The sequence below is a fragment of the Perognathus longimembris genome, chromosome 2, assembly GCF_023159225.1.
Source record: "Perognathus longimembris pacificus isolate PPM17 chromosome 2, ASM2315922v1, whole genome shotgun sequence".
Taxonomy (NCBI): Eukaryota; Metazoa; Chordata; class Mammalia; order Rodentia; family Heteromyidae; genus Perognathus; species Perognathus longimembris.
In genome coordinates this window covers 6,571,536-6,586,199 of record NC_063162.1, presented here as the reverse complement: position 1 = coordinate 6,586,199, position 14,664 = coordinate 6,571,536, and the positions used below count along the sequence as shown (strand labels likewise).

At 56.4% G+C, this 14,664-nt stretch overlaps 1 protein-coding gene across 1 annotated transcript; it reads left to right on the top strand.

Moving 5' to 3' along the window:
- Nucleotides 1-215: 215 nt before the first annotated feature.
- On the top strand, nt 216-14,405 carry Gpr26 (G protein-coupled receptor 26). The gene is made up of 3 exons (XM_048336180.1): nt 216-883; nt 6,794-6,907; nt 14,171-14,405. The coding sequence occupies exons 1-3, from the start codon at nt 216-218 to the stop codon at nt 14,403-14,405; spliced, it is 1,017 nt and encodes a 338-aa protein (XP_048192137.1).
- The last annotated feature ends 259 nt before the right edge of the window (nt 14,406-14,664 follow it).

The following is a 14,664-nucleotide window of genomic DNA, read 5'->3' as shown; positions in this document are numbered from 1 at the left end:
GCGCGCGGCGGCCCCGGGGAGACCCCAGCCAGGGGGTGGGGGGGAGAGGTGTGCGCGCCGCGCCGGGCTCCGGCGGAGCCATGCCGGTCGGGGCCGGGGGTCGGCGGGCGGCGGCGGCGGCGGCGGCGCGGAGGCGCTGAGCCGGCGGCGGGCGGCGGGCGGCGCCATGGCGGCGCGGGGTTGCGGGCCCTGATCGCCGGCGGCGGGCGCGCACCATGAACTCGTGGGACGCGGGTCTGGCGGGGCTGCTGGTGGGCACCATGGGCGTCTCGCTGCTGTCCAACGCGCTGGTGCTGCTGTGCCTGCTGCACAGCGCGGACATCCGCCGCCAGGCGCCGGCGCTCTTCACGCTCAACCTCACGTGCGGGAACCTGCTGTGCACCGTGGTGAACATGCCGCTCACGCTGGCCGGCGTCGTGGCGCAGCGCCAGCCCGCCGGGGACCGGCTGTGCCGCCTGGCCGCCTTCCTCGACACCTTCCTGGCCGCCAACTCCATGCTCAGCATGGCGGCGCTCAGCATCGACCGCTGGGTGGCCGTGGTCTTCCCGCTCAGCTACCGCGCCAAGATGCGCCTCCGCGACGCCGCGCTCATGGTGGCCTACACGTGGCTGCACGCGCTCGCCTTCCCCGCCGCCGCGCTCGCCCTGTCCTGGCTCGGCTTCCACCAGCTCTACGCGTCCTGCACGCTGTGCGCCCGCCGCCCCGACGAGCGCCTGCGCTTCGCCGCCTTCACCGCCGCCTTCCACGCGCTCAGCTTCCTGCTCTCCTTCCTCGTGCTCTGCTTCACGTACCTCAAGGTGCTCAAGGTGGCCCGCTTCCACTGCAAGCGCATCGACGTGATCACCATGCAGACGCTCGTGCTGCTGGTGGACATACACCCCAGGTGAGGGGGGGGGGGGAGGGCGGGCGGGGGAGGGGGGGGAGGAGACCCTGATGGTTCTACTAGCTCGTCCCCGGAAACCCAGGGGGAGGGAGGGGGAAGGGGGGCTGAGGCCGTGGCGTTGTCTTCCGGATCCATAGGGGATCACAGTCGGGACTGGCTTTGGGACCCTCGGGCCGTGTGGGTGGCCCTCCCTGGAAATGGCTTTGCCCGCTCGCTGTTGAAGGCCCTGTTGCAGGCATTGGTGGAATGCTGCCCAGAGCAAAGGGCCGGAGGGGCCCAGGGAGGCCCCCCGGGGGGCGGGGGGGGGGGAGCTGCTCCCCTGCAGTCTTTCCACTCTGGCATCCGTGGGGCACGGCTTCTGTTTCCCTAGCCTGGGTTTATCTGGGCACTTGCCAGATGGTAGGAAGCGGTGGGCTGGGAGGGGAGCGGGGCTCCTGCTGCCTCCCGGAGAGCACTGCCCTGGGCCTCCTCACTTTCCAGCCCAGAGGCTGGGCTTCAGCCTGCAGGAGCCTCTCAGGCTTAACACTGCCCTTCTCCTTCCATGCCCACCCAGCTTGTGGTTTCTCAGGATGGCGGAGGGAAAGGAGGGCATTCTTAGCTGAGCCGCCCTGAACTTGCCTCCGCTGTCCTCCTGAGACTAGGAACGCAAGGGGGTGGAGGGAGGGAGGGAGGTAGTGTCTTTGCAGGCTCTGCTGGTTCACATCTTGGGGAAGCAAGCAACCCCCCCCCCACTGCCTGGGACTCTACACAAGGGTGTCTGGAAGGTGAGGCAGGCAGGTGGCAGAAGGTTAGACCACTCCATGTGAGCGGAGCACTGGAGTCCAGGGGAGCCTTGGAAATAGGCAGGGTGTGCACTCTCCCCTCCCCCGTCCAGGGCCACAGGGGCAGACTGCAGGTGTCAGTCGGAGCAAAGGCTCCTTCTGAGCTTTCCTGTCTGGAGCACTGAGCTGCACTGTGCCTGCGCGTAGAAGGTCATGGAGACACGAGTCCATTGTGCCCCCCCCCCGCCCCCCGCAAGCAGCCATGTCTAATTACACGCTGGACCAAATCTTCTTCCCACACGGTCTTCCCCATGGAATCTCATGCAAAATGTGCGTGGGTCAGCTCTTGCTGCCCTCGTGTGCCCCATTCATGACCGGTCCAGGAATCAGTCCACAATGCACACTTGCACAATGATCCCCCTTCACTTTAGAACACAAATCTCCCGAGCATGGGCTGAGACTGCTCATGGGAAATGCAGAGAACTTGAATCCACTCGAGGACTTGAATCCTAGAAAGGGAGGAGAGGTTTAACTAGGAGAGAATCGGTTCTTCTTTAGACTAGTACAAAACCCATCCCTGCTCTCAACTTCAGGAGAAGAGAGATGATGGCTCCTTTGTAGCCCATTTAGGGTGTGGACTTGGCTCCATGCTTGCAAATCCCTCTGTCTGTCTGACACTGTAGAGCGTCTGTGGGGGCTCAGGAACAAAGGCAACTGCTCTGCTATCATGCTGGCTCCTCCTCTCCCCCTTAACCCCTCTTGGGGGACCTTGACCTCTGCTTGATGCCATTCCCATTGCACGGGGGTCCTCTCAGAGCAGTCAGTCTCATTGGAGAGAGCAAGGGCTTCTGGGTAGAGATCACCCTCCACTGGTTCCAGCCAGCATCCCCAGTGAACACAAGCTCATCCCCTCCAGAGAGCTCAGCCCCCACCGAGGCTGACCTGGGGGAATGCACTCCACTAGCAGGTCTGCCTGTCCACAGGGGATTCTGACAGCCAGCCCACTGGTGTCTGCCTTGGCAGCTCCAGGGCTGCCCCAATACCCCTCAGCCTCCAGGGCTGGGCTTTCACTACACTCTTGATGCCAAGAGATGCCCAGTCCCTCGCCAACAGAAACCCAGCTTCTTCTGGATAGCCTGAGCTCAGGTAGAGTTGTTTTCTGGGTTTCCTGGAAGGTTTTCTTAGCGACCACATGGAGGCCCGGCATGGTGTTTATCAGGAAGCTTCTCTGAGGAAGTGCTCTGCTGTTCCTGGAGGGTGTGACATGCCACCCCTAACATATCAGGGGTCCTAAATGCATCCCCACTCCTGCCGTGCTGTGGTCATGACTACATTTATAAGGGAAGTTAGGTTTCCAATGCCCAGCACACACACACACCCGGCCTTGAGGAGGACCAGGCTCCATGGTGGATGGTGGAGTGCTCCCCCGCGACAGCGCCAGACCACTTGGACATAGACAGCTCCCCGGTGCCAGGGATGGCTGAGAAGGTGGGGCCTGGCTAGACTGCGAGTCACCTGCTCTTCCCGTTCCAGCCCAGGGCCGGGTCGGCACCAGCCCTGGGTGACGATTTCACCGAGGCGGCAGGTTGATGAGGACGCACTCAGAAGCAGCCCAAGCTTCGTGGGATCGTTCCTCGAGTGTCCCCAAGGGCTGCTGGGCCTCCCTGAATTCCCTGTGGGTGAGCGTGGCCACAGGCCACCAGAGGCCTGCTCGGCCCTGGGTCTGCAGACACCAAAGGGTGGCACAGCACATGGAACCTCACTGTGCCCTTGACTTTACGGCGGAGGAAAGGGGTTAATTTAGCAGCTAGCAGAAAGTGGGTCAAGCCCACATCACACCCGAGTGTATCCCTGAGATTTATAGGTGGAGCAGTAGAGCAAATAGAAGCTTGCAGACCTGATGTGTAGATGTTCAGAAGAAGCTAAATTAAGTTGATAGCCTGTTCGATGAGATCGTCTACCCTCCCATGTTTGGCAAACATAATATACCTCGCTAACCACCTGCAACGCATGGTTTCCTGCTGGGGATTGCGGAGTGTCCTTGCCTGCCTCAGCAATCTCCCCTCGCACTGCCCACCCCTGCAGGGCCCTCTCTTGGCCCAGGTGCACCTCATAGATGACACAGCTGTGTGCCAGGTACCTGGGTTGCTCACTCATGGCACCCCTCAGGCCTTGAGCTGAGAATGGAGCGTCGTATATGCTCCCAACGGCATGGAGCCAGGGGAGAGGCCATGATGTGTTTTGAAAGCAGGAGCAAGACAATTTTGGAATGGGGGGTGGGGTGGAGATAATATGTTTTAGGTAACCAAAGTTTGGTCTGGAAGGGGAGGACGTGGGGTACGGGAGGGAAAGCCCCTTAACCCTATGGAGTATTCCTTTCGTAGAAGGAGTGTGGATCCTCTCACGTGGAGGAATCAGAAAGGGGGCCCCTCTTGCTAGACCTAAGGCAGGACAGCTCACTCCAGTGTCTCAGCACCAATCAGGGCTCTTCCCCGATGTGGGTCAGCTTGTCCCTTGTCTTAAAAGCTAGAAGACCAAATGAGAGCCACTTTGGGAGCACTCAGGCATGAGCTCCAGTTGAACTGTAGTCGTCTGGGGTCATTCAGAACCCAGACTCAACGTAGAGGGCGGGGAGATCGATGTTCAATGCTAGCTGGCTTCAGCCCAGATCGCCATGTGTACGGACTTTTCAAACACTCCAAAACTGCCTCTCCCTTTGCCCGATTATTGATTACTACTGGGGCGCAATTCTTTCATCTCATTTTCCACAATGCTGGGAGCCTGTCTCCTTTGATCTTGAGAAACTTGGTCCTGTAAGAAAGGTCCCCTAGAAGAGAACCTCCTCCAGCCAGCCAGCACGCACGCCCACACCCTGGCCAAGTTGCTGTGGATCAACTTTGGGCCTTCTACCCTCTGTACTGTGATTCCGTGGAAAGGCTGAACACTCCAGGTGCCTCTACCAGGCCCAAGAGTGCCAGACAATGCTCAGTACTCAGAGATTTTATGGATGGTTCTGGGGGAACGCACAGAGTTAGGATATGGCCTGGCGCTGTCTGTGAACTCCCTGTGAGATCTTGGATATGTCCCGAACTTTTCCCGTATCCTCATGTGCAGTAAGTACAGCGACAGCGCATGGTGCTCCAAGATTTCAAGGAACTGAGATTTGCAAAACTGTGGTTGGAGAGAGATGAGAGCAAATTCTGTGGCGCCTGTGGCAAGTGCGTTCATTCTGTGCTTCGTTCTGGTAGCTGTGAGCTGTCTCCCTTCCTGGGAGCTGTGGTGCATGGCTCAGATGTTGGCGAGGTGATGCACGTGGCACCAGTCCTTAAGTGGCTTAAGTGGCCTGCCCTCGCTGTCAGGACAGAGGATCCCCAGGTGCTAGACTGCCCTCGGGATATAGTCCCAAGCAATCAGTCTTCCAGTGTCAAAACAGGGACAGTCTCAGATGAACAGGGACAAACTTCACCAAACTGCCACTCTGTTCACTGCCAATGCTGACCGCCTGTGCAATCTTATCGTGATCTGGGACAGTGGCTGCGCTCCTCTGTTCCTCAAACTTCTCACTGCAAACATGAGGTCCACAGTGACGTTAGCCCCAGCTCACAGAATCACTGTGCGTCTCAAATGAACTGAATGAGCGCGTGCAAACCCCCGCCACAGAATCTGTCTCAGCACACACAGAGATTCAGGACATGTAGGGGTAGTGTTACTATCAATTATTAGAAGTCAATTAGTAATATTAGTCATAAGCAATACATTTCCAGCTAAGATGAAACCTGCTAATACCAGTTCAATCTGTAGTTCCTAACTACAGATTCCTAGAAAGGCCAAAGTCCAGAGGGAAAACAAAATTCCTGAAAGGATTTCAGGATCCTTTGATCCAGAATAATATGGAATTGTCCACGTGCTGTGGGAAATCAGAGTGAGAAGAGTTTTAATTAAGTATTAGAGCGACAGCTCTCCTGGGAGGAAGAGAAGACCCTGGTGTGACCTGTGTCCTTGGATCTGGCTTACGAGTCTTCTCTCCTCTGATTGTTTTCATCCAACAGACCAGCTCGTTTTCAGAGACAGGTTGTTGTAGCCGAGGCTGGGCTCTGTCAAGCACTCTGTCTGGCCCTACCTGAGCAGCTCTACCTGCATTCTGTCCCCCTGCTCAATCGTAGAGCCCTATGAACAACTTGCAACATAAAATGCATGCCTGCCTTGGGTGCCACGAGACAGGGCCCACGAAACTGGAGCCACGGGTGGTTGTCTTTCTGGGCTTTTTCCTATGCTGTGAATCTTTTGCACACGCAGTCCCATCACTGCACACCAAAGGTTGCGAGAACACTACTCCCGGCTGGCAGGGACATGTCCGTTCCCATGAAGTCCCAAAACAGTAGAAACTGGGTGTGGTTAGAGGCTGCCGGTCCCATCGCCCAGGCTGTGTCTCTGCTTCCGGGAGGCTGTGGAAGTCGTTACCTTCTGCAAGCTTGGTCTCTGGTACAAGCATGTGTGTGATGTGAGCCCAGTAAGGCAGGGCGGAGGCTGAGGAGGGCAGGCTGGAAGCCCCACGCTGCGCCAGAGCCCAGGCTTCCTGAGCAAAGGACTGGCTTTGAAGAACGCAGACTCGGCTCCAATCCTGCCTCCACTTCCAAGTTGACCACAAAGATTGTGGTCTTCCTTATAAAACTGGCAGTCGAAGCCCACCTGCTGGGAGAGGTGCCTACCTCTCAGGTCCTGTGGTGGTATGATAAGAATTACAGGCGCTTCTAACAGGGCAGCTCCAGGGCCAGAGCAGAGCCAAGGATCTGCAAACCATACAGGGAGTGTATTTGTACTTACTTAAGTGCAATTGCTAATTAATTGTTTTACGAGCTTCGAACATAACCCCCCAGTAGCTCTATGCATTATGCATTTAACTCTCCACAGAGCCCTTTTATATATTGCCAGATGATGCCTAAGAGGACATAAATTTTATAATGATGCCGTTAGATGACAGATGATGACTTTGAGATCAAGTAGCTACAGCCCAAACTTGACCTCCCCCTCTCTGGCTCCATAGGCCAAGGCCCACACCAGGGACCATAGCTTGTGCTGCCCAGCGGGACCTCCCAGGGACCCCAGCAGGCCCCCCCATGAGTCATCTTCTCCCCTCTCTCCCGCACAGCGTTCGAGAGCGCTGTCTGGAGGAACAGAAGCGGAGGCGGCAGCGTGCCACCAAGAAGATCAGCACCTTCATAGGGACCTTCCTCGTGTGCTTTGCGCCCTACGTCATCACCAGGTGAGCTGACCCACAGGGGTGGGAGCTGCCTGGGGTGGGGTTTGCGGGGAGAGCGGTAGAACTACGAGGTTTCACAAAGAGGAGCATACCTGTGTTTCTTCTTCAGCCTCTCTTTCTTTATTGATACCAACCATGAGCTTTTTTAACTGAACATACGTATGCACACGTACGTGAGGTGTACAGATCAAATCAGTGTAGTTAACATTTCTATCTCCTTAAACAACATCTAAATTTTTTTTTGTTAGCTTATAATGAGTTTACATATTCGTAGATATCGTGGCATTCCAATACATGTACGTGACCTGCGAGGATCAGAGCAGGGCAGTTAAGATGCATCTTCATTGCTCTGTGTTTGGAGCTTTCAAACTCCTCCCTTCTGGTTATTCCTGGCATGGGTAATGGATTGCTTTGACTGTGGCCTCCGCACCATGCTGTGGGGCGGGGTGGGGGGGGGGCGGGGGCGAGAAGTTACTCCCGTCTGCATCTTGATACCCATTTTCCAGCCTTCCTCTATGAGCCTTCCCTGTTCCTAACTTCTAGTAGTCACTACTATACACTGAGATCAACGAGAGCAAAGAAGTAGCGTTTGTTGTTCTGTGTCTGACTTACTCCATGTAACGTGCCAGCCATGTATCTGCAAATGATAGGATCAAATCCTTTTTATGGTTGAATTGTATTCCATTGCGTATATGTTTCAATTTTCTCTGCTCGTCCATCGGCTGTGGGCCTCTAGGTCGATTTCATCTTAGCTGTGATGGATAGCGGAGCCATAAACAGGGGCCTGCAGGTGTCTCTGTGGAATCTTCATTTCATGTCATTTGGATATGTCCTCCGAAGTGGGACATGTGTCTGAATCAGGGTCACAGTCTTCCATACTGCTCTCTGTAGTCCATTCCCTAAGTCTTTTGGGTTCAATTCAGAACAGCAACCGTGTAAAAGGCACCCTTTCCCTCAATTCTGGTCAGGTGATTCCATCCTCTGCCTTAGGCCTACCACCTCAGGAGGCCCCAGCAGGAAGGAAATGGGAGAAAAGGCAGAGGGAAGCAGGGACCCTGGGACACTGCAGAACACCTGCACAGGTGCAAGGAGCAAGCTCTGTGCCCAGCCAAGTAGGCTCAGCTGCCCTGTGGCTGGGGTCTGCCAGCAGGGAGCCAGCCTAGGCTGCAGTTGCTCGGTCCTCAGTACTCTCCCAGGCCAGAGGCCAGCCTGCTCCCTCATACCAGTTTCAGCCAGAAAAAAGAAAAGGGTGTGTATGTGTCTGTGTGTGTGTGTCTGTGTGGTATGTGTGGTGTGTATCTGTGTGTGTGTCTGTGTGGTACGTGTGGTGTGTATCTGTGTGTGTGGTGTGTAGCTGTGTGTGTGGTGTGTGTGTGTCTGTGTGGTATGTGTGGTGTATATCTGTGTGTGGTGTGCGTGGTGTATATCTGTGTGTGTGTGGTGTGTGGTGTGTGGTGTGTGTGTTTGTGTGCGTGCGTGTGTGTGTGTGTGTGTCCCAGTCTGTCTTATGGACTGGTGGGGAAAGCACAGTCTTACTTCTTGGTATCTGAAGTGGTCTGAGAGCCTGCCAGGTGGCTGATGCAGGGGTTACGTACGGAGGCTCTTTGGTGTTCTCTCCGGAGGTGAGGTAGGAACTCTTGCTGAGTCTGAGAAGTGGCAGCTGAGGACAGTTCTAGAAGGACCCCCTCTCTCTCTCTTTGCCTTTCTCTGTGTGTTTCTTCCTGTCTCTGCATCGCTTCCTCTCTTTCTCTGGGGAGGAGGAGAGAGAGAAGGAGAAGGAGGGAGGGAGCGAGCATGAAAGGGAGCATCAGCATCTCCGAGTCCTCCCTGCTGTCCTCACTGCGGGTTCTGGGAGTCCATCCTGACTCACGTGGCACCGTGGAGAGGGGCCCACGTGGCATCCTCTCCTTATCCCGAGTCAACCCGGCTCACCGAAGCCTCCGCCGCGGCCCCCGGTTGTGCTTTCAGTCACCCAGGAGAAAGGAGATCCTCTGTCCACGGGCTCCTGCAGACTCACGGACGGAGGGCCTGGCCTCCCTTGCCACCAGCCCCGGCCGTCCTCCACCGCCTCCTGCCACGCATTGCGCCTCACGGGAGGACGTAGAGGACCTGCATCTACTTTGAATGCAGCCCCCCGGGGCTGTCTGCAGGTCTCTGGATGGTCGGTCCAGAGCAGAGCAGAGGTAGTCATTCTTCCTTCTAGAACTGCCCACTCGACCTCGGTAGGCATCCATTCTTCCTTTAGAACTCTGCCCTAGGTCTGAGCACCGTCCACTCTTTGTGAGCGGACGGCTCCTTATGGTGCGGTGTCCTCTTGGGCTCCCTGGCCCTGCCCGCCACATGCCAGGAGCACCTCTCCCCTTCCCAACCTCCGGCTGTAATAACCAGACAAGTATCCCGACATTGCCAGTGTTCCGTGTAGTGCAGGACCGTTCTGGCTAAGAAGGACCGGCCGGGAGACCACAGCCGGCATCGATGGGGGCTCTTTGTGGGACGCAAAGCCACACACCGGGTGTCAGTGCCATTTCGTTGTCAAGAAAGTCCAGCTGAGTGAGGAGCAGCCAGGTTGCAGCACGAATAACCCGGCCTCCGCTGTGCTTTCTTGGCTCAGCTTCTTTACCTCCGTGGGCCTCCGGAAGGGAATATGGCGTCACAAGGTTAAAGGATGGAGGGCACTGGAGTGTGCCTGGTGACATCTCTGACGTGGAGACACCTCTGCCCTCCATGTGAGCGGTGACATCCCTGTGGAGCACCATAAATGTCATCAGAAAGGGGAGGACTACACAGAGGGCCCCCCCCCCAAACTTTTAGACCCCATTAGCCTGAGCTAATGAGGTAAGCCGATCTCTCAGAGAAGGATAGGTAATGACTCAGTTTTTTTTTTCCCCTCTGGCTCAATCTCATTCCCCAGTGAAATTTTCCTTTTCTGATTATAGCTCGGTTGCCCCCAATCATGCTGAGGAAATCACGTTACAGTGAAATTCACGGCAGAGTTGATACACCTCCTCCTAACAGGCCGGCTGCAGCCTGAGCTTGCAAACCATTCATCCTCCCTTCTTCCAGCACGGACTGGGATCTGCCGAGGCAGCAGACCCACACCCAGGAACGTTCCCAAACACAAAACACGGCTGCGTGAAGCCGCCCCGCCCCCCGGGACTCAGAAAGCTGAGGTGATTCGCACCCATGTGGATCGCCAACCCCGCTCCCGGAGCTCGGCGCTGACATGACAGCTCCGCACAGGCCGCCGTGTCTGCGTGTTTCCAGGCTGCCCGCCTTGTGCCTTATCCCTGGAGATGGGTCGGGAGCGAGGCTGAGGTCAGATGGCAGCAGGCACTGCTAGACACTGGCCGAAGGAGAACTCTGAGACAGAGAGGGGTCTTGGGTGTCACACCCGCCGCTCTTCATAGATCAAAAAGATCCTGCCAGCAGGAAGGGGGCCTCTTCTCCTTGTTCCCCAAGGAGATGCTGGATACTCTCTCAGATAGAGAACTGTTACCAGTCTCACATCCAGCCTTTAAAAGGACCACTGGGGTCTTGAGATCCCTGGTGAAGAATGTGAAGGCCGTATAGTCACACCTGTCCCTTAGTGATCACCTGACCTGTACCTGCTACTATCAGTGCATCTTACACCAGTGCCACTCTTCCTAGAGTCCTGGCCCAGCCTTGGAGAGGTGAAAAGAGCTGCCCAAAGACTTCACAAGCAGGCAGGGAACAAGCCAAGGGTTAAGGTTAGCTTCAGGATACTTGGCTATGACTTAGCCTTTGGGTCAAGATGTATCTCCAAATCCTGAGGCCCTTGGGAAACAGGGGTGCCCCAGCTAGAGGATCAAGGTACATGAATACCTTAATCCTTAACACATGATTCCAGTCAGCACGCAGACCTCATGGGTAAAGTCTCTCTCTAAAAAAAAAAAAAAAAAAAAAAAGCTAAGTTCCTGTGGAGTCAATCCCCACCTCCTACCATTTGACTGGAAGCAGATTGTGTGGCTGCAGTCAGGCCCGAGAGGTTGCTGGTGCTGGTGACAGAGCCAGAGCCATGGACGATGCGGTTGGCATGCGTTAGCCACCTGGCGAGTAGCCTCAGACGGATAATCCATCCGTCTGCACTGACCCCCAAGGCCACCTGCCGCCGTGGCCGGGGAAAACCACGGTGGAAACACCTGCAAAGCGCCTAATCGGAGCGCGGCCTCTCGGCTTCGTGGGTCCGGTCATTTCCACACCTGTGTCCTGAGAGCCCTGTTTGAGCAGGACTCATTTCTGGAGCACATGAGCAGCCCCACCTGCGCTCACCCAGAGGCTCTCGCTAAGTTTCTGCTGAGCTACAGATCGTGCCCCAAGGGCTGGGGATGTGGCCTAGTGGCAAGAGTGCTTGCCTCGTATACATGAAGCCCTAGGTTCGATTCCCCAGCACCACACATACAGAAAACGGCCAGAAGTGGCGCTGTGACTCAAGTGGCAGAGTGCTGGCCTTGAGCAAAAAGAAGCCAGGGACAGTGCTCAGGCCCTGAGTTCATGGCCCAGGACTGCCCCACCCCCCACAAAAAAATTAAAAATAAAGATCATGCCCCAGCAGCAGTTGTGAGGTTCTGGTGTTTACAGCCGTATGTATATTTACAAATGATTATAGTTGTCCTAAATCACTGGACTCAGGTTTGGAGACTTCTGTGGTTCTCATGGCTTCATTAATTTAGCTTTTCAAAGTAGTGGGCAGCGGAGAGGGGTTTAAGATGCAGGTAGCTCCGGAAGGCTCATACGCTGTTAATAAAATGACTTCCATTTCAGTATCGTGTGAATATTTAGAGCATGGGTTTATGACTTGCAGGTCGTCAGACATGCAGACCAACGTCTCTAGATGTCTTGGGAATGATCAGACTGGCTTCCCAAGGAATGTGATATGGCCCAAGTCGCCTTTTGTACACAGCTTATTTGTGTGTGTGTGTGTGTGTGTGTGTGTGTGTGTGTGTGAGAGAGAGAGAGAGAGAGAGAGAGAGAAAGAGAGGCAGAGACAGAGAGACTGAAAGAGACAGAGATAGAGAGACAGAGATAGAAGCAGAGATAGAGAGACAGAAACAGACAGAGATATAGAGAAAGAAATGCAGGAGGAGGAGAAAGGGGGCAGAGGGAGAGGAGAGATGATGTGCCCGGAAGTTATGAGGAGAGGGCTTTCCTCTGCAGCTTTAAATTCAGTATTTAACAGTAAGGGCTTCTTCCTTCTGTTCTTTGGAACCGGGAACGGAGTCCAGGAGCCTGTGAGGCACATTGGGCCCATGAAGACACTGCTCACTGGCACCCACAGCCTAAGTCAGACCTCGGCTCTTCCTCATCCACACTTCATGGCCTGACCATGGCTGCCTTGCTTTTTATCTCTGTAACGGGGCGGGTGGTGTCTGGGCGGAGTGGGTAGTGAGGTGCTGACTCCCCGGGGATCCAGGGCAGGTGCCGCTCACCTCCCCCTAGACCTCCTTCCCCTGAGGTTGCCCCGGTGGAGCAGGGCCAGCCCACTGGTGGCAGCTCCATGCTTCTGGGATGCCCCAGGATGGCAAGTGTGTCCTACCTCCCTCTAGAGCCCGAGGCTGCCGGGGAGGGAGGGAGGGAGGGCCCCCTGTGGAGGAGGGGCCAGCCCGCATGGCTTCCTGTCTTGTCGGCCTGTCATCTAGCTACTCCGGAGGGTGAGGACAGAGAGGACGTGTTTGGAGGCCAACCACAGGCAGAGCTTCCTTCTGGCAACGAGGGCGAGTAACATTGCGTCCATCTAGTGAGCATGGGGTCCTGAGTTCAAACCTCCAGGAGGCCTCTCCGTGGGGGAGCCACCTGCTAGGACTGCCGTGAGCAATGCTAAGGAGACTGGGGCTTTGGGAAGGGCGGCACAACCTAGCACCTGTGTGTTGGCCTTTGGTTATGTCATTATTAAGCCTGAATTCTAAATTCAGGGTCTCTTTAATCAGTTCTCGAAGACAGCCAGAAACTCTAGTTCCCACTGAGGCCTCTAAGGGCAGAGAAGGAACCGTGGCCACCGTCCCCACGGGGTCAAAGGGCAAGGGCAGAATGATAATGAAAAGGGGGAGACCCCAGTGGTCCATTCAGGAAAGAGCCACGTGGCAGATGACGCACCCAGCAGCTTCTGCCTCCTTCCTTCCGCCGGCCGCCCTCCGGCTGTCATCGCAGCCTCAGCGCCATTCTTCCTGTCCCAGGCCCTCCGCCGGGCAGCAGCCCATTAGACTGCGAGCCCCCACCCCGCCCCCGCCTTCTGTCCTGCAGAATCCCCATCCTGTACTCAACCCTGGCCACTGATTGGCTATGGGACGCTGGGCAGACCTTTCCCCGCTCTGGGCCTCAACTTCCCCATTTACCAGTGAGGGAGGCACAGGGTGATTTGTGGTCTCCAAGTTCTGTGGGTCTTTTCTACCTTGTATCAACGTCCAAATGTGGCCAGGGGAGCGGGACCGATAGCAAGGGGCGTGTCGGAGGTAGACTTGGAGGTGGACTGAGGGTCCTGGGCTCTTTCTGAGCCCTCCACAGCCTGCACCTCTGAATGAGGAGGGGGGACAATGGACACCAGGAGGACCTAAGATGCCACCCCCCCCTCCCTTGGACACATGGACCGAAGCTTCCCTTTCCCTCCCTCTGTGATTCGGGGTCCATGTTGGGACTCCCTGAGGCAGCTGCTATCCGAGGCCACCAGCCCCCCTAGCCTTCCCGGCCGGCACATCCGTTCCCGGAGCAGGCCATGCTAGAGCAGAGCAGAGTGCTTGCTCGTTGGTTCTCGGCCCTCCCTCGCACGCAGGCTCCTCAGGAGGAGGAGCCGGGCTCTGAAGCAGAGGCTGATGGGGACCCTCCTGTCCAGTGGACAGGATCATGGAGAGCTCTCTTGCAACTACCTTGCTCTTCCTCAGAGACATGCAGGTCCAAGGAGTGGAAGACTTTCCCCGGGTCAGCTACCAGCCCCACCACAGAGGCGACCACAAAGCCGGCAGACCGCCAGCCACCGGCCCCTGTCATAGTTAGCCATGGGGTACAATGCAGAGCTGATGTCAGATCCTGCACAAACAGCTGACTGGCCACATGGCTGTGTGTGGAGGGGGATTATTTAGCCCCCCTTCAATATGTCCTTACCTCTCTCAGGTTGCATGCAATCACCCATGCCTGGGACACATTGAGTGTCATCTCTGCAGTGGCGTGAACTGTCCCTGTCCTTGCTCTCTAGACACGGAGCCCTGGCCCGCGGTGGCTGCCCCCCCTGAGTAACCCCCTTTCGTCTCCCCACAGGCTGGTGGAGCTCTTCTCCACGGCGCCCATCGGCTCCCACTGGGGGGTGCTGTCCAAGTGCTTGGCCTACAGCAAGGCCGCGTCCGACCCTTTCGTGTACTCCTTGCTGCGACACCAGTACCGCAAGAGCTGCAAAGAGATTCTCAACAGGCTCCTCAAGAGACGCTCCATCCGCTCTGCGGGCCTCACGGGTGACTCGCACAGCCAGAACATTCTGCCAGTGTCTGCTGAGTGAAGGAGCGGGCTCCCACTGGAGACTTGAGGAGGAGATGGCTGGGAAGGAGGAAGGCAGACCGGGGCTCCCGGACAGACACCACCATTCAGCGTGCCCGGGGCCAGTTAGTGGGGTTCCTGGACACATTGTGGGACCTGCTTCCTGTTGACAGATGTTTGGACTGTCCTCATTTGTTACCAAAGGATGGCCCTGGGCCTCTCTTTCTGAGAAGATTCTTTGAGCATCTAGACGTGCCAGGAGCTCCCCAGAGATTGACAAG